The following is a 25,565-nucleotide window of genomic DNA, read 5'->3' as shown; positions in this document are numbered from 1 at the left end:
ATCCTATTTAAGTCTCTAGCATTTTAAAATTGACTCAATGTTGTCCTACTGTTAGGGATCCGTTTACAGAATTGATGGTGAGACAAAATTGAGACGATTTTGAAACGTTAGGGACTTAAATAGGACGAAAACGTTGGGGACAAAAACGATACATAGAAATAAATTTTAGTTTTATCCTTTAATAATATCAATTTTTTATTGTATATAGTATTTAATTTTTTTAATCACATTTAAGTAAATTACACTTAATCGCATTACTTTCATTCTAAATAATTTTTTTATAATTTTATACTTAAATTTATAAGTTAATATAAAAATATAAAAAAATATTTAAAATGAAAGTAGTATGATTAAGTATAATTTACTTAGATGTGATTAAAAAATAATTGAATATTATATACAGTAAAAAATTGCTATTATTGAAGGATAAAATTAAAATTTATTTCTATGTATCGTTTTTGTCCCCAACGTTTTCGTTCTATTTAAGTTCTTAACGTTTCAAAATCGTCTCAATTTTGTCCCGCCGTCAATTCTGTTAACGGATCCCTAACGACAGGACAACACTGAGTTAATTTTAAAATATTAGGGACTTAAATAGGATGATTGAAACGTTAGAGATAACTTCGAGACTTACCCCAAACATTGGAGACAAAAACAATACTTTACTCTTTTTTTAAATAAAATAAAAAAAAAAAACAAAAAAACACACCATAAAGACCAGAATGAAGAAGAGAGTAGGGAGAGAAATTAAAAATGATAGACAACTATAGAATGAGATATTGCAATTAATATAGATTTGTGAAATTTATGATAAATGAGTAGAACACCGTTGACATAAAACCCAACACATTCATCTTTTTTAATTCAACCTCAAGCACAAAAAAAAGGGTTAATCTAGATCTTCTAATTAGGATTATCACACTATAATACAATTATCTCTTCTTCTCATCAATCAATTAGAGGAGAGAAAACATTTATTGTAATATTATTTAGGCATTGCTACATCTTCACACACATCTCTTTTATTTTAACGTTTGACAAACTATCAAAATCTTCCTTCTCCCTCTTCCACGTGTCAAAAGTTTAGAATTGGTGGACAACGTTTTTTTTAAACCATGTATCATTTTTATGTGTAATTTGAAAATGAATTTAATATGTTGGTATCTATCTTTAATATATATAAAACAAGTTTAATCACCCGTATTACGCACGTGATAAGATTGAAATTATAATTTTAAGTTGTTATGTTAAATTTTATTTTAATTATAATAATTTAATTAATAAAAGAATAACTTGTATGCGTTGTTTTTCTTTTCTTAATATAGTGTTAATTGTATTAACTATAAAATAGTTATTTAATCTATTTTTTTCAATAAATCAGGCATATATACTCAATATGACCATAAATAATCTAATAATACTTAAATCTACCAACAAAGTTTTATATGTTGGTTTACTGTGAAGTAAGAAAATATCAAAATCAGCTCAAAATGAAGAACAATTAACCGTACCATGCCATGCACGTGATAAGATTAAAGTTGTTATTTAAACTTGTATTAACCCGTGCCATGCACGTGATAAGATTAAAATTATAATTTTAAATTATTTTGTTAAGATTAATTTAAATTATAATAATTTGATTAATAAAAATATAATGTTATGATTTATTTGTTTTTTATTAATCTAGTGTTAAATATATTAATCCTAAAATAGTTATTAATTGGTTTTAGTAATCTAATTTCATCAATAAATCAAACATATATACTCAATGTGATCATAAATAACTTAATAATACTTAGACCCACCAACAAATTTTTATATGTTGTTTTACTATCAAGTAAGAACATATCAAAATTAACTCAAAATAAATAATAAATTATTAGAGAATTCTAATGCACAAAATTCTCTAATAAATAATAAATAATTTAAATCTACTAAAAAACAACTCAACACTTTTCTTTGATGCCTGCAAAACATATACTTAAAATAATATTATATCAATGTTAGCATACAGTTTTACAATCATCGACCGTATTTACTATACATGACTCCTTCTTAAAAGTTATTCTACACACGTGTGTAGTCGGAAGATAAATTACTGGACTTTATTTTTCTAAATTATTATAATTATGTATTATTCATTAAATGCTAATTGTAATATTGTAATAAAATTATAATAAAGATATTTTTCTAAAATAATTTAGAAGAGAGAATAGTGCTTTCATTTTGGAGGAAAAATGAATTCATGAGGAATTGTACCTCACTTTTATTAGTTGATAATGTATTAAATATTGATTTTATATAATTATAATAAAAATATTTCTCTAAATTAGTATAATCATGCATTATTCGTTAAATGTTAATTGTAATATAATTATAATAAATATATTTTTCTAAAATAAATTTAGAAAAGAAAATAACGATTTAATTTTAGAGAAAAAAATGAATTCATGAGAAATTAACACCTCACTTTTATTAGTTGGAGAAAAAATCCAGTTTTAGTATATTTTGTCATTATTATACATTTTTCTCTAGTCATATATCCATCGTTTTCTTTTCTTTGTTTCAACATTTTGAACCTAGGTTTAACTTCTCGTAGTTCTCACTTCTTAGTTATTCTATTAGATGTAGTTGATAACTATTAAAATTCTTCGATTAATATAGGAGAAAAATATATTATTATATGATAGAATTAATATGAGTATATTTTATTATTAAATAAACAAAGTTAATATAAAATAAAATTATACATAAAAAAGCAAAAAAAAATTAAAATAGCAAAAGTGATAAAAATATTATTTTTATAATTTTGTTTTGTCATTTTTATGTATAGAAGATTAGAAAATAGTAAATTTTTAACTAAATTAATTTATATTTGTTGTATTCAATTTAAATAAGTAATAAATTATCTTATTTTAATTTATTTCTTAAATTTATATATCATAAAAATTAAATCAAATAATTAATATACCTAATTTTAAATTGTGTGATACTTAAATATCTATTCAAATCAATTAGTTGATATAATTAATTCATCATAATGAATTGTCTTTAATGAGTTAAACAAAATAAAGTAGAAGCATCCTATGTTGATTCTATCATTAAAGGTAAAAATTCGATTTTTATATAATAGAATAGATAGAATAGATAATATAATAGACGACGAGAAAGAGAAAGATAAACATTTTAGATTCTAAGTTGTTTATTTAGATGTTGCAATGTGGGTATCACATTATTTTACTTATTCTACCCTATGGACCCTTTTGAAACTTTATTTCAGTATCAATGAAATTTCACTACCTTTGTGTACTAAATTAAAATTCAAAATGAAACTGAAAAAAAAAATAAAGAGTATAAAATTATTGATTGAAAAACACTCTAAATAATAAAAAGCCAAATTAATTTTAATATTAAATTCATTAATACGGTTTTAATTTTATATAATAGTTAGATAATAAATTAGTAAAAGCAAATAGAAGAATGACTTTAACATAAAATTATAATATAATTTATTTATGAAAAAATAATCAATAATTAATATTAATAAATATAAAAATTATCCAAATACTTTGATCAAAAGTATGAGTGGTTAATTATTATTCATTATTAATAATATTTTGTTCATAACAAAAACTGAAAATATAATTATTCAGATTTAGATTTTAGAAAAATAAACGTATAAGTAACAAATGATCTATTTTATCATTTATATTATAAATTAATTAATTAAACTAACTGATATAATGAATTATAATTAATTAATTGGTATAAATTATAATAAATTATATGATATTAAAAAAATAAAATGAATACAAAAAATAAAAAAGAAATAGAAGAATAGAAGACTACAATAAAATAAATTGAATGTGAGTTTTTTTTTTCTTTTTACAAATTTTATATCACATCCGCTTCAATAATAATAAATAAAAATACATCAACTTAATATCTAAGAGAAAATGATGAGATAAAATCATAACACAATTCTAAAATAAAAGCTTAAATTAAATCATAATATCATTGCACAACACAAATTAAAAGTAATTTCACACTACAATATACTACACAAATAGGTAAATAACTTAAGCTTAATTACGGATTTTTTACGGATTTTTTTTTTATTTACGTATACATGATAACACCATGGTCTATAAATGCTTAATGGATAACATATCATATATTGCTCTGAATGATGAGCACATGAGTTGAAGAGTGTGTGCTGATTTGTGTCCATGATAGTTGCCTTGTGACGACGCCTCATAGGAAGAAAAAGAATTGTTGTAAAAGCTACCCAATGAAAGAGTAATTGGTAAATGAATAATATTTTCTTCTAGTATTTTTATAGTGGTAAAATAAAAATAGAAGGAACAAAATTTTGTATTTTTATATTAGAAATAGAATTTGATATTTATCCTAATAAAATTAAATAACTAATTAGCTATATTTAAATAAATAAAATAAATTAAATAAAAATATTTTTAAGAATTAACCAAATCAATTAGTCGATACAAATAATTAGTATAATTAATTTTATTTGATTTATTGAATTCAAAAAATAAATTAGAAAATAATTGATTGAATTAATTAGTTGATATAATTAATTTATTATAATTGATTGGATTTAATGAATTAAAAAAAATAAATAGAAAACATAGGAGACAATGATTTTTTTAACTAAATTAATATGTATTTATTGTATTTAATCAGTATAAGTAACAAATCATTTATGTTATTATGTACCTTAAAAATTAATGAATTAAAATAATTGATATAATAAATTACAATTATTTGATTGATATAAATTATAATAAATCGTGTGATATTTAAATACCTAATCAAATCAATTAGTTGATATAATTAATTTACTGTAATAAATTGTATTCAATGAGTTATAAAAAATAAATTAAGAAACACACTAAGAAGTATCCCACGCCCATCATGAAGTACAAAAATTTAATTTTTATATAATAAAAATATACATTCTTATATATGTTATAGAAATATGATTTGATTCCATTAACTTGCTTATTTTTTTTAACTTGCCACCTATATTCAGCATGGAATTTTTATTTTTCTAAAATAAATTTAGAAGAGAGAATAATACTTTTATTTTGGAGAGAAAATAAATTCATTAAAAATTGACACATCGCTTTCACTAGTTGATAATGCATTAAATATTAATTTTATATAATCATACATTATTCATTAAATGTTAATTGTAATATAAATATAATAAAGATATTTTTCTAAAATAAATTTAGAAGAGAGAATAGTGCTTTCATTTTAGAAGAAAAATGAATTTATGAAAAATTGACACATCACTTCAATTAATTAGGAAAAAATACAATTTTAGTATATTAAGTAGAAGTATATTATTATTATTATTATTATTATTATTATTATTATTATTATTATTTTCGATTGATAATTGATAAGTAGTTTAATAATGTATTAAATATAGATTTTATATAATTATAATAAGGATATTTTCCTAAATTAGTATAATTATGCATTATTCATTAAATGCATTCATTTTGGAGGAAAAATGAATTCATGAAAAATTCATATCTCACTCTCATTAGTTGAGAAAAAACCTAATTTTAATATATTAAGTAGATTATATAAATAGAAATACTTGCTACGTATATATAAAAGAGGAGATATATAATTATATATAATATAATTGCTATATATGTAACAGATATAAATTGTTATAATCATAGAGACTTACTATAATTATATTAAATTTAATTATGAATGTAAATAAATAAAAGTGATAATAATTAATATTTTTTTTTCTTTTCTATATTTAATATTTATCGTAAATATAAAAAATATTGAGAAAAAAAGTAGATACTGACTTTATTTTATTTTATTTTACGTCATGGATTTCTTTACTAAAATTAATGGAAGAAAAAAATCTTTGTTTATATATCAATCTCAATCACAATAAATAAGATGAATCGATTGAGTAACTAACAAATTTAACGGGTAAATGTTATTTTTCATTTATGGAAAAAAGGAGGTAATATGCATGCGTATATTAATATAGAAAGAATATATACTCACAACTTTAAAATCTTCAAGAATATTTGATTGTATTATCCTTCAAACTAAAAAATTTATCCTTTATTTTCATTAAATATTTATATTAATTCAATTAGATGAGTGTTTTAATTAAAGAAAAGATTATTATTATTATTATTATTATTATTATTATTATTATTATTGAATAATAACGATAATTATCGTTATTAATATTAAATTGGTTATATATATATATATATATATATATATATATATTTATTGTTACTTCTATAATCGTGCAATAATATTTTTTTTTATTTGTTAACTAATTAAACTTAGTTATTTATATTAAATATATTTAATAATTACTAAAAATTAATCATATAATTATCATTATTAATAACCAATTTATATTTTTCTAAAATATTATTATTATTATTATTATTATTATTATTATTATTATTATTATTATTATTATTATTATTATTATTATTATTATTATTATATAGGTCACCATTAAGATAATAACTTGTCACTAATAAAATTTTAGGATAATGAATAAAAAATAGAATTATATCAATATAATTAAAATAGTTAAAAATATTTCTGATTGATAATTAGGTTAATAATGCATTAATTATTGATTTTATATAATTATAGTAGAGATATTTTTCTAAATTAGTATAATTATGAATTATTCATTAAATACTAAGTATAATATTGTTATATAATTATAATTAAGATAATTTTTTGAAATAAATTTAAAAGAGATTAGTATAATTATAATAAAGAGATTATCTTAAATTAGTATAATTATGTATCATTGATTAAATATTAATTATAATACAATTATATCAATTAAAGATAATTTTTAAAAATAAATTTGAAAGAGAGAAATAGTGCAATCATTTTGGAGGGAAAATGGATTCACGAGAAAATGACACCTCACCATCATAAGTTGGGAAAAAATTTAGTTTTAGTATATTAAGCAGATATATTGGTATAAATTATAATAAATTATATAATATTTAAAAAGAAAATAAAATGAATAAGAAGAAAATAAAAATAAATAGAATAGATAGAAGACTACAATAAAATAAATTGAATGTGAGAGTTTTTTTTTTTGGTACATTTCATATCACATCCGTTTCAATAATAATAATAAATAAAAATACGTCAACTTGATATCTAAAAAAAAATGATGAGATAAAATCATAATACAGTTCTAAAGTAAAAGTTTAAATTAGAACATAATAATATCGTTACGTACACAACACATATTGAAAGTAATTTCACACTACAATATACTACAAACAGGTAAATGACTTAAATTTAAATACGAAACATTTTTTTATTTATGCATACATGATAACACCATAGTCTATAAATACTTCATAGATAACATATCTTATATAGCTCCGAATGATGAGCACGAAAGTTGGAGAGTGTGGTAGTTTGTGTCCACGATAGTTGCCTTCTTGCAACGACGCCTTATATAGGAAGAAAAAGAATTGTTGTAAAAGCTATCAAATGAAAGATTTATTGGTAAACGAATGATATTTTCTTCTAGTATACATGGTCTTTTATAGTGGTAAAATGAAGATGGAAGGAATTAAATTTTATATTTTTATATTAGGAATAAAATTTGATATTTATTCTAATAAAGTTATTATTATTATCAATATAAATGTGTTAACAACTTGCCACTAATAAAATATATGTTCTCAAATTTAGATTCATGTATCATAGGAAAACACTATATATAGACTTTAGTAAAACAAAAATAAATATGTAAATTATCTATTATTAAGGTAATTTTTTAATAATGCATTAAATTTTGATTTGATACAATTATAATGAAGATATATTTCTAAATTAGTATAATTATATATTATTCATTAAATATTAATTATAATATAATTATATTAAAGATATTTTTTATAAAATAATTTAGAAAAATTATTTGATATACGTGAATCGGGTAACAAAGATTTTTTATTATTATTATTACTATTATTGATATTATTATTATTATCATTAAAATTATTAAAAGTATTTTTAATTGATAATTGATAAGTAGTTTAATATTGCATTTAGTATTAATTATAATGAAGATATGTTGCTAAATTAGTATAATTATATATTATTCATTTAGTATTAATTATAATATAATTACAATAAAATAATTTAGAATAGAAAAAAATTTATTCGTTTTGGAGGGAAAACGGAGGTATGAGAGATCGACACGTCACCTTTAGTAGTCGGGGGAAAATACAGTTTTAGTATATTAAATAGATATTTCAAGTTAGGTTGACAAAATAAATTTCATAAAAAAATTCTTTTGACTTTCTACCATAATTTAAGGAAAGAAGTCGCTTCTTTTTAGTGCAATTACTGCTTGCAATAAAATTTCATTGTTTATTTTATTCTTATGTGACTATTGAACTCAATGATCCTCTTTTTGAGACGTCAATCAACAATAATTTTTCTTTATATAAATATGGTTAACAAGAGAAATCTTTTAGCAAACGTTTATTATTGAACATTATGTTTATTAAGGTAATACTCAAGTTACTTTCTTTAAAATAGTTTAAGACATTTATTATCCATTCTTTCTTCTCATTAATTTTTTTTCTAAAATAAAATAAAAACAAAACAATATAAAAATGAGAATGAAAAAGAGAGGTTATCATCCATTATTTTTTTATCAACTTTTTTTTAAATAAAATAGAATAACAAAAAAAATACCATAAAAATGAGAATGAAGAAGAGAATAAAGAGAGAAATTAAAAATTATAGACAACTATAGAATGAGATATTCCAATTAATATAGATTTGTGAAATTTATAGTAAATGAGTAGAATACTGTTGACATAAGACCCAACACATTCATCTTTTTTAATTCAACCTCAAGCACAAAAAAAAGAGTTGATCTAAATCTTCTTAATTAGGATTATCACACTATAATACAATTAGTAATCTCTTCTTTTCATCAATCAATAAGAGGAGAAAAAATATTTATTGTAATATTATTTAGACATTGCAATATCTTCTCACACATTCCTTTCATTTTAACATTTGACAAACTATCAAAATCTTTCTTCTCCCTCTTCCACATGTCAAAAGTTTAGAATTGGTGTAGAGCATTTTTTTAAGCCACGTATCGTTTTTATGTGCAATTTGAAAATGAATTTAATATGTTGGTATCTATCTTTAATATATATAAAATATTTGAAATTAGGTCGACAAAATAAATTTGATAAAAAAAAAAAAACTCTTTTGACTTCCTACCATAATTTAGAAAAAGAAGTCGTTTCCTTTCGGTGTAATTATTACTTGTAATATAAAATTTTATCTTTTATTCTTATGTGACTATTGAAGTCAATGATCCTCTTTTTGAGGTGTTAATTAATACTAACTTTTCCTTATATGAATATTATTAACAAGAGATTTTTTTTTTTAGCGAGCGTGGGTGGGAAACACAGAGAGGGGTAGATCTAGAAAACATGGCAATGACCCTAGGGTTTGGAACAGAGAAGAGTATCGGCGGCTTGAATACGAGTCCTACTCAATATTTGTGAGCAACCTCCCTACTGATATTTCGAAGAGAGAGCTATTTCATATATTCAATTGGACAGGACGCATCAACGACATATACTTATCCCAAAAACAGAGGAACGGAAACATATACATGTTTGCTTTCATTCGCTATACGACGAAAGGAGGAGCGTTGAAAGCTATAGCGGAGATGAATCCACTGAGACTGAGAGGAAAGAATATATTTGTCGGGGAGGCTAGATACAGAAGAAAGGCGGAACCAGCACACAAACCGATAAGACCAGGAGGAGCTAACTTACAACAACACACCTCTCAGAAGACGAATAAAGAGGTAGTGCCGGTTGATGCTGTGCCAGGTGGGCATGTTTCAAGAGCGGAGAAGGATGGAAAGGACCCACATGGCAATGGTTGGACGAAGAAGGTCGAAGTTGAAATGGCAAAGGAAAATCTAGAATGGTTACAGCGAAGTCTTGTTGGGGGCATGACGAAACCATTTAATTTGGAATCCCTGAAGGAAGTTGTGGCAAAGAATCTGCCTAATGTGGTCCAAGTTAGGGAAATGGGAGCGTACAAAGCCTTGCTGACTTTTGATAGCGCTATACATGCTGAAGAAGCATATACCTTAAACATGAACTGCCTCCTACGATCATTCCACAGTGTATGGCGATGGGAGGAGTCGGAACATACTGAAACGCGTAGGGTGTGGCTTGAATGTTTTGGGGTTCCGCTTCACGCATGGTCTGCGGAAACCTTCACCACGATAGGAGGCTAGTGCGGGGAAGTAGTTCATTGTGATAGAGAGACAGAACTGTGCAACTCTTTTACGGTAGGTCGCATTCAGATTGATACGTGTATAATTGACGCAATTCAGGAGTGGATCCATATAACAGTGGGCTCGGGGGGCTTTAATGTGTTTGTAAAAGAAGTTGGATGTGAGGGATGGAACCTGAAGTATACAGCGGAACCGGATAACGACATAGTCACAAGCGTCGAAGTAGATTTGGTACAGAGGGTTCAAGCAGTACCGGCGCATGAGGTCGATCACAACGGGGACATGATCGTACAGGTTCACCGGGAAGAGGAAGGAGACAAGGGTAGGGTGGTAATTCCATTAGCAAATTTGAATGAATGGGTTAATGATAATAATTATGCAAATCAGTTGAATTTCGGAAGAGATCACTTAGTCAAAGGCGAAAATCAAGGGCTGGCTAACTTAGGGGAAGGGATGGTTATAAGTGATATGGCTGATTCAGAAATGACATTATCTTATAAGTATAATGGGCCAAATAGGGGAGGCAATAAGGGGAAACAAAAACAGGTGTGCCAAAACCCATATTGGGCCTACAAGAATCACAACAGGAAAGAAGGAAACAGATTCCTGCTGGGCCCAGAATCTAACGTGGAGTGTGATGGGGAGAGTGGGCCTTTGGTGCAACCGGGTCAGGCTGGAAGCGGGTCGCGGACCAGCAGAATTGAGGGTGAGCGCAGCCATCAAACCAGCGCTGCTGCTCTTCTCGGTGAGGAGGACGATGCGCCTGATGGGCCTGATCCGGTGGAATCTCACCGGTATGCAGGTGAAGGAAGCCGACGGCGCCAGGACGGCGAACCCCACACCCGAAATTGCGAAAGCGGCCAGGTTGGGGAGGCTGAGAACGTCTCTGCCTTAGCGCTTCTTGGTGGGGAGGGGAGGCTTGGAGGGGGTTCCTCTGAGGCGGGAGACGGCGCGACGAGGCCGACGGGGATGGGACAAGTTTGGACTGCCGACTTCAATAGAGTGGGTGCGGCGGGAGAGGATATGAGGGTTGGTCATAGCCCCAAAGGTATTGGAGAGGACTCAACCGTGGCTGAGACACCGCATGCCTGTCCGGACGTCAGCCTGCGTAGTGGAGGCATGATTCATGCTCAACGTGTTCAGAGGAAGGATTCCAGGCAGGATGAAAGGCGTTCTGGAGGAAATGATTCTGGGGACGAGGAAGATGGGAATGCGGTGAAGGGTGGTGGCACACAGAGCTTAAAACTGAATGCATAGATGATAGAGAACCGAAGGACATGGGAGTTGGCGAAGGAGTCGGGCGTTCTACTGGTCGATGAGGAAGATGACATTATGGCAATACTCCAATCGCAGAACAAAGAAATTGAACGCAAAAGGAAATTGGCGAAGCAGAAGGAAAAGCTGAGACGGTGCAGGCCTAAACATAAAAACAGGTGTGTAAAGAAAATTTTAAATGATATTTAGCTCTTGGAATGTTAGGGGTTTACGAGGTGATGGAAAAATAAGAATGGTGAAGGAGTTAAAGAAGAAACATAGATTAGATATGTTGGGCTTGATTAAGACTAAAAAACAGGTTGTGACTAGATTTGATGTTGTAAGGCTTTGGGGGCAAGATGATGCAGGTTGGAACTTTGTAGGATCGGACGGGGCAACGGGTGGACTACTGTTGATATGGGATGAATCGGTGTTCAAAAAGAATAACTGTTATAAAGGGGAGAGATGGTTGTGTGTAGAAGGGATCCTGATAAAAAATAATTACAATTGTGCTATTTTCTTGGTCTATGGTGCACATAATAGGGATGCGAAGCTTCAAGTGTGGGAAGAGCTGAGTTATATGGCTGGGTTATGTCAGGTTTCTAACTGTTACATGGGAGATTTTAATGAAATAATGCATGTGGAAGAAAGGCAAGGTACCGATGTTCTACCTAGGTCGGCAGAAGAGTTCAGGAGTTGGGTACAGGATATGCATCTAGTAGATTTACCGCTAACAAATCGCAAGTTCACATGGTTTAGGGGACGCTCGTGCAGTCGAATAGATAGAGCTCTGGTTAGCGTGGAGTGGTTGGAAGAGTTCCCTGGGACTAGGATATGCGGTGGACCAAGGGGTTTATCAGATCATTGTCCAGTGATATTGGAGCATGCGAGGCAGAGGGTAGGGCCAAGGCCGTTCCGAAGCCTAGATTCATGGTTTACACATGAGGGCTTCCTTAGCTTTGTGAAGGAGGAGTGGCGAGGATTGGGGGAGATGCCGTTAACAGATAAATTGAAGGCGCTGACGATTCCGCTAGGGAATTGGCATAAGACTAACTTTGGGGATATGGATAAAAAGATTATGAGGTTTGAGGAAGAAATTAAGAAGATTGATGACTTGGTAAGCAATGGGGTGTATGATGGAACGATGGAGGCTAGAAGAAAGGCGCTGGTTACCTGCTGTGAGAGGTGGTATGTCAGGAAAGAAGTCCATTGGAAACAGATGTCCCGGTCTCGGCACGCAAAAGAGATGGACAAAAATACAAGATACTTCCACAACCTGGCATCAGCGAGACGGCGAAATAACAGGATCGATACACTATTAATCAACGGCAGGCTGGTAAGGAACCAAGCTAGAATAAAGATTGCTGCTGGGTCGTGTTTCGGTTGACGTTTGGGATTTCGGAATGTGACGTTGGTTGGGTTGTAGGAGAAGGATTGGGAGATGCTGGGTTTTGAGTTTCATTGCAACTTTGGTTGATTTCGTTTTCCTTATTGGCCTTCTTAACATACAACTTTTTCGGGGTAGGCTTTTTGTGGACTGCCTTCTTACTTCTTCTTCTTGGGGTTTCTTGTGGTGTAGATTGTTCAACGGTATCTGTAGTTGGGCATGGCTCATCATCTACAACGTCTACCACTTCAACTTCCTCAGGTAAATCAATAATATGATCCCTATAAACATGGCATATTCTTCCATTCTGAATACCAAATTCATACATTCGGACTACATCACTGTCAAGCCTAATTAAATGCAAACCATTCGATACCTCATTCTCAGCCCAGTAAAAATCTTTGAACAAGACATACCCCAAATCCTTAAATAATCCCACCATAAAAAATGTATTCAGAGTTTTCATATTCACCCTAGGAATTACAGCAACCTCCCCTCTAACATATTTTAGAACCCCATTCATATTTCTCTCAAATCTTCCCTTGTGATGATACACAAAGGTTATATGATTTGCCATCTGTTTATCAAAAATTCCTTTATCAAATTATAGAATAACTAAATTGATGCATTTTCATATCATAACACAGATACATGTGAAGGACAGAAGCATTACCTTTTGATCGCATCTGATTCTGAACTCTCCTCCTTCGCACAAGCTTGTGTTTGGACTTCCACGCTTCTTGCCCTACCGCTTTTGTCTTCAGAATGTAACACAAATGACGAATTGCAATGAACGAACTACAAAGTGCTCAGAAATTCACTATACTTACTCTCTGCTAAGGCATGTTTTCATTCAATACTGAAATACGAAAACGAAGATAATGAAGAGACTTGTAAATTTTTTTTCTTTTTTAAAAAAAAATTCAACAAATTTCACAATAAATATTTCTATTTTCCACAGTGTCACCTCAAATTGGCCACATCATACAATACCGTGCCATCTGGTCTCCACTACCGCCGGAAAATTTACTCAGGTCACGGAAGGGTAGAATTAACAACGAAATTTTATATTCATGTGTACAAATAACTCATTAAAAAATTCAGGAGTACATCTATACTCTGTGTGAAAATTCAGGTGTACTTTTGTCTATTTTTTCTTTATTTTTCTTATAAATTAAATTGCCCCCACCATACGTCAAATTGTCCCTTTTATTTTCCGCTTTTTGAAAAAAAAATTATTTTCGCTTTATACAACAACCGGCCCTCTATTTTCTTCTTTTTTTTTTTTTTTTGTTTTCTTTCTGATTTCTACAAATTACCGGCAACGTTATCTTCATAACTCTAATATATCAGTAAAACACAGTTGTATCATATTAACGCATTATATCAAATGTCAATTAATATTTTTTTAAAAAAATTATTTATCTTATGCTCTAAAGACATATATTAAATTTATAAATTAAAAAAAATTATTAAAAATATAAAAATTTAAATTTTAATATATTTATTTTTATATTCATTAAATAACAATATTTAAAATATTTATTAATAATAAATTTATCATATATCTTTAATATACATATTAGATAAACCCTTAAAAAGATTAACCCTAAACTGACGCAGTCGTATTCATGTGGAAATTAAATTGAATATTGATATTGATTATGTTATTAATGCATCACAAACTTATGACTTGATGTTCTTTTTATTCATCTTTTTCAGCCGGACGTAACTCCCAATAATAGTTAAAATTGCATCATCAAGTTCCTCTTTAGGCCTTTAGATGCGATAGAAAGGCGGGAGAGAAAATGTATAATTGCATCAATGCATCCAATAATATGAACATAGCTTTTTACTTTTTTAATGATTTCAAATATGAACATTTATTTGACCTGGAAAAATTAGTAACAACAATGTTAGAGAACTAAAATGGTATTAGTCAAAAATTAATTAAAATACCTTTAGGTGAATCAAAAATTTCTACGAGTTAATATATATAGATGTTTTTTCTGCTAAATATTAGAATATTTCTTTTTCATACTAAATAGATGTTTTTTTTATATATTTTTCAAATTTTTTTGTATTCTAAATGTGAATGTCTCTATTTCTTTAAAAATTTTATATTTTTTTAATTTTATAAACATTTAATTATTTTTGCTAAAATATAACTGGATATTTTTTTTGTTAAGTATTGAATGAATGTTTTTTTTTATATTTTTATAATTGTGTGGTTTGCAGTCTTTTTAATAATCAAAACGGCACTTAATATCCCAAAACGCAGAGAGCAACATCGTGATGATGCTGCTACCGTACCACTACTGTGAAAGCCATTGGCAATTCAAACTTCACATGATCACCTGTATTATAGTACCCTCCACTCAAGTCCACCTTCAAAAGCAAGAAAAGAAAAGAAACTACCAGGCCCATTTGTGTTGACGTGGAATCTAGTTTTTCGAAAGGTGAACTCCAAATCTTCATCTTGAGATTCTGGTTTGTCAAAGACAAAAAATTTGACTTTCTACTTAGAAAAATGACTATCAAACGGTGCCAAAATGAGTGTCGTATTTTTACATGCAGCCACCGTTTCCGTGTTGCTATGGATGACGTTCTCCATTAAAATCTTCAGTACATAACCAAACCAAACAAAATTACTGATATCTCTCTCTCATTCGTTGCAGTGTAGTTCTCATATCTGCAAATAGCCGATGCTCTACTTAAAATTGTCGGTGATAAAAGAGAAGTGGGTTGTAGTGGAAAGGCGGAGAGAGTCTGACGGTGAGAGAGAGATCTGTGTGTGTGATTGTTGAAAGTAGGTAAGTTAACGTGAGAAAAAAAATTTTTTTATAGATTTTTATAGATTTTAAAATTAATTTAAATTTTAAATTTAAAAAATTTAAAATTAATTATTAATATAAATTAATGTAATTTTATTTAATTTTTGTCTAACAAGCTCTTGATTCCATATATTTTTTCAATTAGTGATTGGTACAAAATGGAGTGGGGGGTGTATTTGTGAAATAAAAAAGTGTGGTTGGGTGTCACGGGGTCAGGAGTGAAGATCTTTTGTTTTGTTGTCCGAAATAGATGAGCCAATAGAGTTAGGGCGGCAGGGCACTCACACCGATTACAAAAGTGGCCCATACCATGCCATATTCTCATCCTTCCAATAATAATCTCACTATGCTGGAATGCTGGATATTAAAATTAAGTTATTAAATGTAAAATGTTTGTATTTTAAAAAAGCTATTTTTTAAAAGTTTTTAAAACATTTATTGTATAATTTTTTTCTAAAATATTTATTACACAGAAATTTTAGAAATAGTAATTTTTAATTAATATTCTTAAAACACTTATTATTAAAATTCTAAAATTAAAAACTAATCAGAATTAGTTATTAGTATAATAATACATAGTATATTAATTTTATATTTGTAATTTATTTCAATTCTATTCCATAATTTTGGTTACTTTCAATTATATTCCGATTATAGTTTCAATTTTACTCAAGCGTGGATAAATTAAATTGTTAATGAAAATGTGAAATCGTCAAAATATCCCTAAAAGGGAAAAACCTCTAATATAATTTTATATTATAATTAAATTATATATACTTAAAAATAAAATACAAAAGTAGAATAGTAACTAATATTTTATATTCATGATAATTTTAATTACTTTTTATGAAAAATATGTAAAACATGTATAAAAATAAAAATACATCATATATGTATGATTAATGTAATATCCAATTTCTAATATCTGTAAATTAATTTTACCTAAAAAAAGAATTTAATATTCTTTAGTTAACTGCCCGGGATTTAATCCTGATTTTAAACCTGAAAAAGTTCTTAAGTTTCAATTTTCAAATCAACTGTCCCATTTATTAAAAAAAATTAGTAAAAAATACCGAAATATTTAATCCCTACATGATTTAAGTTAGGAGTGTTCATGAATCGGATCGTATCCACAAATTCGCGGTAAATATTCGCATCCGATCCGAAAATTACGGATACGATCCGATTCGCAAATTGATCGGATCGGATCCAATCCGATCCGCACCCTTTGCGGATCGGATACGTGGATTCGCAGATCTGCACTATAATAATTAAAAATAAATAAATATATATATGTTTGGTATTATATTCACTTGTTTATATGTTTTAGTCAGTAATTATTATTCATATATTGTATTATTTTATTTTTGTTATTTAGAGAGAGTTTGATTAAAAATATTTTAGAAATAAATAAGTTTAAAAGTATGAAAGAAATATTTTTATCGAATTTGCTTACATAGAAATATGATTAAAAAGAGAAAGTTTAATTATGCAAATATATCCGATATCCGATCCGATCTGATCCGCACATTTGCGAATCGGATCGAATCAAATCCTATACTAAAAAAAACAATATCATATCTGATCCGATCCGATAAAAATTATGCAGATTGAATCGAATTTTCGGACATATCCGATCCGATCCGCGGACACCCTAATTCAAGTCAAGGGTGGAGTGTTAAACATTGGTTAACAAAAAAGTAAAAGCAAGCATGACCATATCCATCTGTCTGCCTTCAAGGAAAGATGTCGCCTCGTACAGTCGCACTCTCCAGTCTCCGGCCTCGCACAACGCGACAAAAACCAAGGACACTTTCGTCTTTTCCATCTCACTCATTCGCCAATTGCCTGTACCATGGACTTCTGGACTTGTCGCTTTCTGACACTAAACAAAAAGCACAATAATATTACAAAAATTATTTACTATATTTGTTTATATTTATATATTAATTTACATATTTTTAATTAAATACATTTGTTTATAGAAATATAATAAAAAATAAAAAATATATTTTTATATATAATTACTAATTGATGATTAAATTTTATTGTATATTGAAAAGTAAATTTATAAAAATTTGAGTAACTTTAACATTCGCTTAGACTGAAAAACAAGAAAACGTAGCCACCTTCCTCTGCAAGTTGCTGACACCAGTGCGAAAAGTTGCGGAAAAACAGAACCATTAACTCGGCGCCACATGGTTCCAATTTTAACACACAGCACCACCATCATCACCACTTTACCAAGCTAACTTGCTTTGCATTGGTCTTCACTATTTTTATTATATACAAGAAAAGATTAAAAAAAAAAAGAATCTTAGTGCTTCTTTTTGACTGAAATTTCGAAACATCGAAACTCCGTTAGACACGCCCTTTCTCCTTCACAAGGTGGTGCTCCTTCGTTGAATCAGAATTTGGTTAAGCCTTCGCCTCAATAGCACTCTAGGTATAATTTTCTGCTTTATCTTTTGATTATTGAATCGTTTTCGTTTTTTTGTTGCGTTTAATTTTTAACGCGCCTTAAATCTGCGCCAGTTCTTTGACAACATTTTTCAATTCATGCTATGCTGTTGCAGCGTCTCTCTGCTTTACCGTTTTCATAGCAGTGGAACAGTAGCTTTTTAGTTGTTTGTTATTGAAACTTGTGTATCGAATAAACCTTTCTGATCCTTTGGCTTCAGTTCTTCTCCAAGATCACACTCTGTTTTGGAGGGAGTGTTTTTTTTTTTTTTTTCAATAATCATACTTGAAGTGATAGCTGATAATCGATAAATTTAGTCAACAATGTCAAATTATATTATTTAACAATTGTCAATTATCAACTTGCGACGGAAGATAACAAAGGTTTTTTTTTTTTTTTTTTTTTTTTTTTTTGCAAGAGAGGAAAGACGGTAATTTTTTTATTATTTTAATTTGTGACTCAAAAATAAAAATATAAAAATAGTAGATATTATTACTGCTTTTGTTTATATAGAAGTGTTACTTTGACATCAAAGTGAATATTATTGATGATGAACTCGGTGTGGTGTAAAAATGAAGGAGAATGATTTTTTTTTCATATACGACTTTTCATATATATATATATATATATAATGTCAGATAAAGACTCGGTATTTTTTGTGATTGAAAACAGGGAAGACTTTTCGTAATTCATCTAATTTTTAGTTCAAGAGTACATGCCTTTTTGTAATTGTCTTTACGGTTTTTAACTTTTGAAGGATGATTTGGAAAGGAAGGCAATATCAAACTTGAGAGTGGCAAATGGCAATATTGCTTCCCTCACTATTCACTAGTGATGTCTATTTGTTTTGGGAAGCTTTTTTTTTTCTCTCCTAAAAAATTGTTTAACCCTTTAAATTCAAAATAAAGCAAACAAATTTTTTTCTCTAACCTTTAAAGTCCTTAATTTTTTTTAAGGAAAAAAAAAAAAGACTTGTAGAGCCTTGGAGATTGTCCTTTATAGGGTGATTACTGATTATGCGAATGTTTGGTAAACTTGACATATGAAAGGGGATTGGGAATTGCTCATATATCACTATATCAGCATATCTGTTGTTCTTGCTTTTTACACTGGTCTGATGAGTTTTTAAACCTCCCAATCATGCTCCATCAGATGGATGATGAAGCCTTTGTTCTCTGCATTTTTTTTTCCTTATTATTCAGCTCTCTGCTTGTTACTTGTTAAGCTTGTAGTGTTGCTGAGTTAAGTAAATAGGTCTGTTTGATGAACTCTGCTTCTGGATACACTATTAGCTACTGAGCTGTACAAGATAACAAATCAAGATTGCAAGAATGAATACTGATCTTATGTGTGTATAAAGAAATATTCTGGTTTCCTCAAATTAAGACATCACTATATGCTTTGGTCCACTCAGCTCCTTGATTGTATGAGTAATTTTGTTTGAAAGTTGGGTAGGGACAAAGTCAATAAGATCCGGTCATCAATCAAATTTTATTTTTATTTTTGTCTCTTTCCTGAACTTGATTGGCCTTACATGGTTGTCACTTTCGTACTGAAATTCTCTTAGACTACTCTACCGAGTCTACCCTTTGCACTTCATCAAGCTGAGGTGTCATGTTCAAATGAGTTGCACAATTCTAACTTTAAGTTCTGGTTGGGTTCATTGACATTCCAATTCTGATGTGATTGTATCCTCTATTCTGGCTGTAAAATTTTTAATTTTAGAATTTTACTCTGCATAGTTGTTGTTTGTTGTTATTTTCTTTTTCATTTTTTTATTTATACATTTCAAGTGAAAGTTACCATACCCAAATACACTGACCTACTATGATCTCTACTTGAAATACAGTTCAAAAGGGCTTCATCTTCAGCATTTTTGACATGCCTACAAGCCAACTGATGACCATGCTTGTGTTTCTCATAATACTTGTGCACATAGCCTTGGTGTCCTCGTTGAATCTTCGACCAGGATATTACTCAGAGACATGTCCAGAAGCTGAATTTATAGTCCGAGATGTCATGAAGAGGGCCCTCATGAGGGAGCCGAGAAGTGTTGCCTCTGTCATGCGCTTCCAGTTCCATGATTGTTTTGTCAATGTGTGTTACAACTAATATCAATTCAAAAATAGTGTTGATTAAATACCCCAGATTGATATTTATTTATTTGCATTTTCTGATTTGAGGAATTGAAATTGTGAAGGGGTGTGATGGCTCCATGTTGCTTGATGATACACCAACCATGCTAGGGGAGAAACTGTCCCTGTCAAATATTAATTCACTTAGATCCTATGAAGTTGTTGATGAAATCAAGGAGGCTCTTGAGAAGGCATGTCCTGGTGTTGTTTCTTGCGCTGATATCATAATCATGGCATCAAGAGATGCTGTAGCACTGGTTAGTATGCATCTCTATCTTTCAAGTTTTTCCTTTTCTTTTCCATTGCAAAGCTTATACACACGCACACACCAATGGAAAGTTTCGAATATAGTCAAGTAGAGGAGCTATTCTTCCTCCTATGTGGCTACTATGATTTCTTCTGACAAGGAAACTTGCTAAGCTTATACAATTAGAATATTGATTTGACTTGGATCATATTGATAAGAAATTAAGAATGCTAGATCACCTGAATATGGTTATGTTCTGTTTAAAAAATTAACAGTTTTTGTATTCTTGTTTATCTTAGGTCAGTGCTTTTCTGGTTTTGCATTTTCATACTGAAAATTATATTGACCACGACAAATACAGTCATACACTCTTTGTATTGGATATTATTGTCGCACCAGTAATTTTTTAACAACTTACACGTATTCTTTTTGTTTGTTAATTAAAAAATAATTTGAATACATAATTAATTAATAACAATTGTATTTTATATAAGAGTATTTGTTGTATACATAATATTTATTTTTAAATACTATTCCGACAGTATTATTGAGGTTGGAAAATCCTTTTCCTTACACTTAAGTGACTTTTCCTGTATGAAGTTGTTTAGGTCTTCTCTTTCCTCCTTTGGCTATGTGCACGCATCAATATACGGAATAAATTATTTTTAATAGTTGTCTTTTTATCCATTATTGCATGTCATGAATGTAAAATTGTTCATAACACGCCAAAATAAGGGAAAAGTAATTGTCCCACTTTAGAATATGACGAAGATAATATTTAGTTAGGGTAAAGTACTATTTGAGCCTAATCCTGTTTTGGTCTTTAAAGTTTAAAGTGTTTTATTTAAATCCAAAAAAATTTTATTTAGTTTCAATGTAGTCATGCCGTAAAGTTAACGTTAAATAATTAACGAAACTCAGTTTTCAGATATGGAAAATTTATATAACCAAACTTTTCGGTTGTTGAGGGGAGTTTCTTGCGGTAGAGGTGACGATGACTTTGTTCTCGTTGCCACCAGCGAACTTCCCCACGGAAAGCGAGTTCTCGAAGTATTTTCTATGTGCTTGAACCAAGACCAGTGACTCGTGGTGATGCATCCGTTGCTGATTCTGTGTCTCTGGAGTTTGTACCTTTTATTCACAAAAAGACATTAAGGTCGACTTCACAGTAGGATTACATTGAAGCTAAATGAAATTTTTTTAATTTAAATAGAACACTTTAAACTTTATGGATCAAAACAGGATTAGATCCAAACTTAAAGGACCAATTTAATACTTTACTCTATTTAGTTATTTAGATAAGTGACACTCATTTCAGGACTTGAGGTACACTTTATTTATTGTAAGAGTAACCTTCATTGTCAAATTACAGAACAAAAGCTTCAACTAACTAAGTTCATGTATAAAATATAACTGAGAAAATAAGCTATATTTACGTTTAGATTTATTAAATGAATCAAAGAATATTTCGTTAAATAATATAAAGTTAGATAGATTTCTTTATTATTTCATTATACGCTCATGGTATTTATAGAAAGGTAGCTCAGTAGCTGGATAGCCTTTTGGTTCAATTCTATGTAAATATATTGAGTGATGATTGTACTAAATTTTGTAAGCAACAAAATATTATTGAATGAAGACATTATTAGATTCATTGTTAAGACTTGAGATCATATATCATTCTTAGGTTTTATTCTTCTTCTCATTTTATTTATTTTCTTAACATCTGTTGCAGACCGGAGGACCCGACTGGGAGGTGAGGTTGGGAAGATTGGACAGCCTGACTGCAAGTCAAGAAGATGCAGACAACATCATGCCAAGCCCAAGAGCCAACGCAACCACTCTCATTGACCTTTTTCACAGATTCAACCTCTCTGTCAAGGACCTTGTGGCACTCTCAGGATCACACTCCATCGGCGAAGGTCGATGTTTTTCAATCATGTTTCGGCTCTACAATCAATCGGGAACTGGAAAGCCTGATCCTGCCATCAACCCCATATTCAGGGAAGAACTATACAAGCGATGCCCCCTTGATGTCGATCAGAACACGACTGTGGAACTTGATTCAACACCAAGGTTGTTCGATAATCAATATTTCAAGGACTTGGTTGCTGGGAGGGGGTTCCTCAACTCCGATGAAACACTCTTCACTTTCCCCTTGACGAAAAAGTTTGTGAAATTGTATAGCAAGGGTCAAGATGAGTTCTTTAGAGATTTTGTCGAAGGGATGCTGAAGATGGGTGACTTGCAGTCCGGCCAGCCTGGTGAGATTAGGAGGAACTGCAGGGTGGTTAACTCGGTCGCGGATCACCTGGTGGTTGGGCCGCAAAATAGGATGGAGAGTAACCATAAATCAATATAGCTGATGCTTTTCTTTTTAAAAGAACATTTAAATAAGAGTGAGTGTGAAAAATGCATATGTGAGTGCAGAGTGCAGACTAATGTCTTCACCATATGTGTCAAGCAAATTTTGCAATGGCACAAACTGAAAGGCATAATTGCTGCTTTTAGTATACAATCGAAATATGCTAGTTTTCCGTAATATATTTGTAGCTTCATGCAAGATTTTGAACCTAACAAGTGTCACGACTTCAATGATAGTAACAAAAATCATTAGCATGTATTACAGGAAACTTTATACATTCAGGCTGAAAAGGAGAACAGCCAGTACATGTGGGAACAGCCAGTACATTCAGGCTTTTAAATATTCTCCTTCACCTTGGATATGGAATTTTTAATGGAGGAAGGAGCTGTTCCAATGGAGCTAGAACTAGTTAACCAATTTCATGGGGTCTTACAATCAGTTAAGTTAACAGTAGAGAGAGAGAGAATCGAATTGTATGAAAATTTGATAAAAAAAAAAAAACGTTTATACTACTAATTCTTTTGTACAGATTTTGCAGGCATAAACACCTCTAGGGGATATAACAAGCTATAGTTCTATTAGCTCTATTTGGAGAGGTGTCATTGAGTCATTCCACCAAGAATTGAGTTATTTGCTTGGTTTGTCTGGGTTGGCAGAGTTAATACAAAAGAAAGATTGGGTAGATTAGGTGTTATTGAACAGAATAATAATGTTTGTGTATTATGTAAAACAGATGTTGAGAATCTTTTCATTTGTTCTTGGCTATGAGTTTACTTGGCAGGTGTGATGTGCTTGGGTGTTTGCTTTTGATAGTTCATAGACTATCCCAGGTACTCTTAAACAACACTTTGTAAATTGAACAGAAGCGCATGAAAGGAAGAGCGGATGAGATGGTTGATTTGTTTTTTTGCTGTCATTTAGAATGTTTGGATAGAAAGGAATAAGAGGGTATTCAAGAGAAAAGACTCCGTGTATGGGAAGTTATCAACAAGTTGGTAAAAAACTACCAAGAGTGATATGGTGTTGACCCTATAGTTGTTGATGGCATGCGGGATATTACTATGGGTTAAGGTATCAATATGGTTCTGTTTGTGTTTTTAGTTTCTTTTTTGATTGGTCTTTATGCTCCACCACATTGTGTTGAGGTCCTTGTTTAAAAAAAAAAGCATGTAAACTACTGCTTTGGGTTTAGTGTGAACATCGCAAAATATGGGAAATGCGTGTTTTATAGAGGAAAAACGGGTGAAGGATGAAACTTTTGATTACACTAAACTATGATTAGCCTACGCAGACACTTCTATTTATAAAAAGATTCATTAATTTCCATGAAATTTAGATATTATATGACACTTGACACGCTTACTTTCTAAAATTTAGATGTCACATCAACCTCCTTTATGGTTATCACTTATCACACTGACCTATGTGAGGGGTGAGAAAACACAACAAACCATAAAGTGTCATGTGTATCATCTTCTAACTAAATGAGATTGAGCTAACAGAAAACTGCAAATGATGGAAGGTCATATTAATTACTAAGGTGCATTACTAAATAGCACAAACAATTGACAACCACACTGTATACAATCATCATCATTTTAATTGGGGAATGAAAGAAGTCGTCATCGTTCTAAATCTAATTATCCTCACCTTCCACGAGATTATTGCAGTCAGTACACTAGCATCAACAAATGCATTGATGTTGAAGTCGCCATCATCTTATTACAGCATGCTATATGTCAACATCTCCATGAGCTCATTATCACCACCACAAGCATCAACAAACATTTACTACAAGGAAATACATACATGACCATTGTCACAGACCCAAGAGTAGAGTCAATCATAGAGAATATACTTTTGTTTTTCCTTGGTGATTGTTAGTGGGAATCCTTAGCTTGTTCCACAAAATAACTCAATTCTAGCGGCAATTCAGTGAAAAGAGTTTGAAATGAAACTGTAAATTTACAAGCTTACTTCTCTTCCAGGGTGGTTGTATTATTATGCTAACCTACCGAGCAACATAAGCATATAATAGTGCTAGAAATCCTACCTCATTTTAAGGAAAACCACAGTTAAAGCCTTAAAGGTCTCTGTGCGGAAGGAATGCCATTCTTCTATGCCCAGTCTTTAAGAGCATCATCTCTGCCCAAAGTAGCAGCCTCATTCAAATTACACATCCCAGTCCTCCTTCCATTGCTTCCTTCTTGGTACACAACACGCTTTATAGCCACATTCAGCAACAATTTCTTATTTCCTTTTTCCAATTTTCACCTTGGTTGACAGCTCTTGAAATGCCGATTACTCTTCCAAGTCCAACCCCTGGACTGTCAAATGTATGCTCTGCTAATATCTTACCAGTAATCTTAATATATGGTAAATTGATAATTAATCAATGAGCAAATTTAGTGAGTGGGTGTGAGTAATTCTATTCAATAAAACCTAGAGATTAAAAAAGCCATCCAACAACAAAATCTGTGTCCAGACGTGGAATAAAATATGCATAATAATCCTTACTAGGAGACGAG

The 25,565-nt window shown here is 29.9% G+C and overlaps 1 protein-coding gene across 2 annotated transcripts; it reads left to right on the top strand.

The window, feature by feature from the left end:
* The first annotated feature begins 17,876 nt into the window (after positions 1-17,876).
* Positions 17,877-23,214, top strand: LOC112782318 (peroxidase 17). 2 transcript variants are annotated; one of them, XM_025824663.2, is made up of 4 exons: positions 17,877-18,275; positions 20,140-20,387; positions 20,491-20,682; positions 22,408-23,214. In XM_025824663.2, the coding sequence occupies exons 2-4, from the start codon at positions 20,172-20,174 to the stop codon at positions 23,032-23,034; spliced, it is 1,035 nt and encodes a 344-aa protein (XP_025680448.1). In that variant the 5' UTR covers positions 17,877-18,275; positions 20,140-20,171; the 3' UTR covers positions 23,035-23,214. The 2 variants fall into 2 exon arrangements, with proteins under 2 accessions (XP_025680448.1, XP_025680449.1); XM_025824664.3 differs by lacking the exon at positions 17,877-18,275 and adding an exon at positions 19,856-19,996.
* Positions 23,215-25,565: the final 2,351 nt, after the last annotated feature.

Source organism: Arachis hypogaea, chromosome 20 (assembly GCF_003086295.3).
Source record: "Arachis hypogaea cultivar Tifrunner chromosome 20, arahy.Tifrunner.gnm2.J5K5, whole genome shotgun sequence".
Classification (NCBI taxonomy): domain Eukaryota; kingdom Viridiplantae; phylum Streptophyta; class Magnoliopsida; order Fabales; family Fabaceae; genus Arachis; species Arachis hypogaea.
This window is presented reverse-complemented; position numbering and strand designations above follow the sequence as displayed.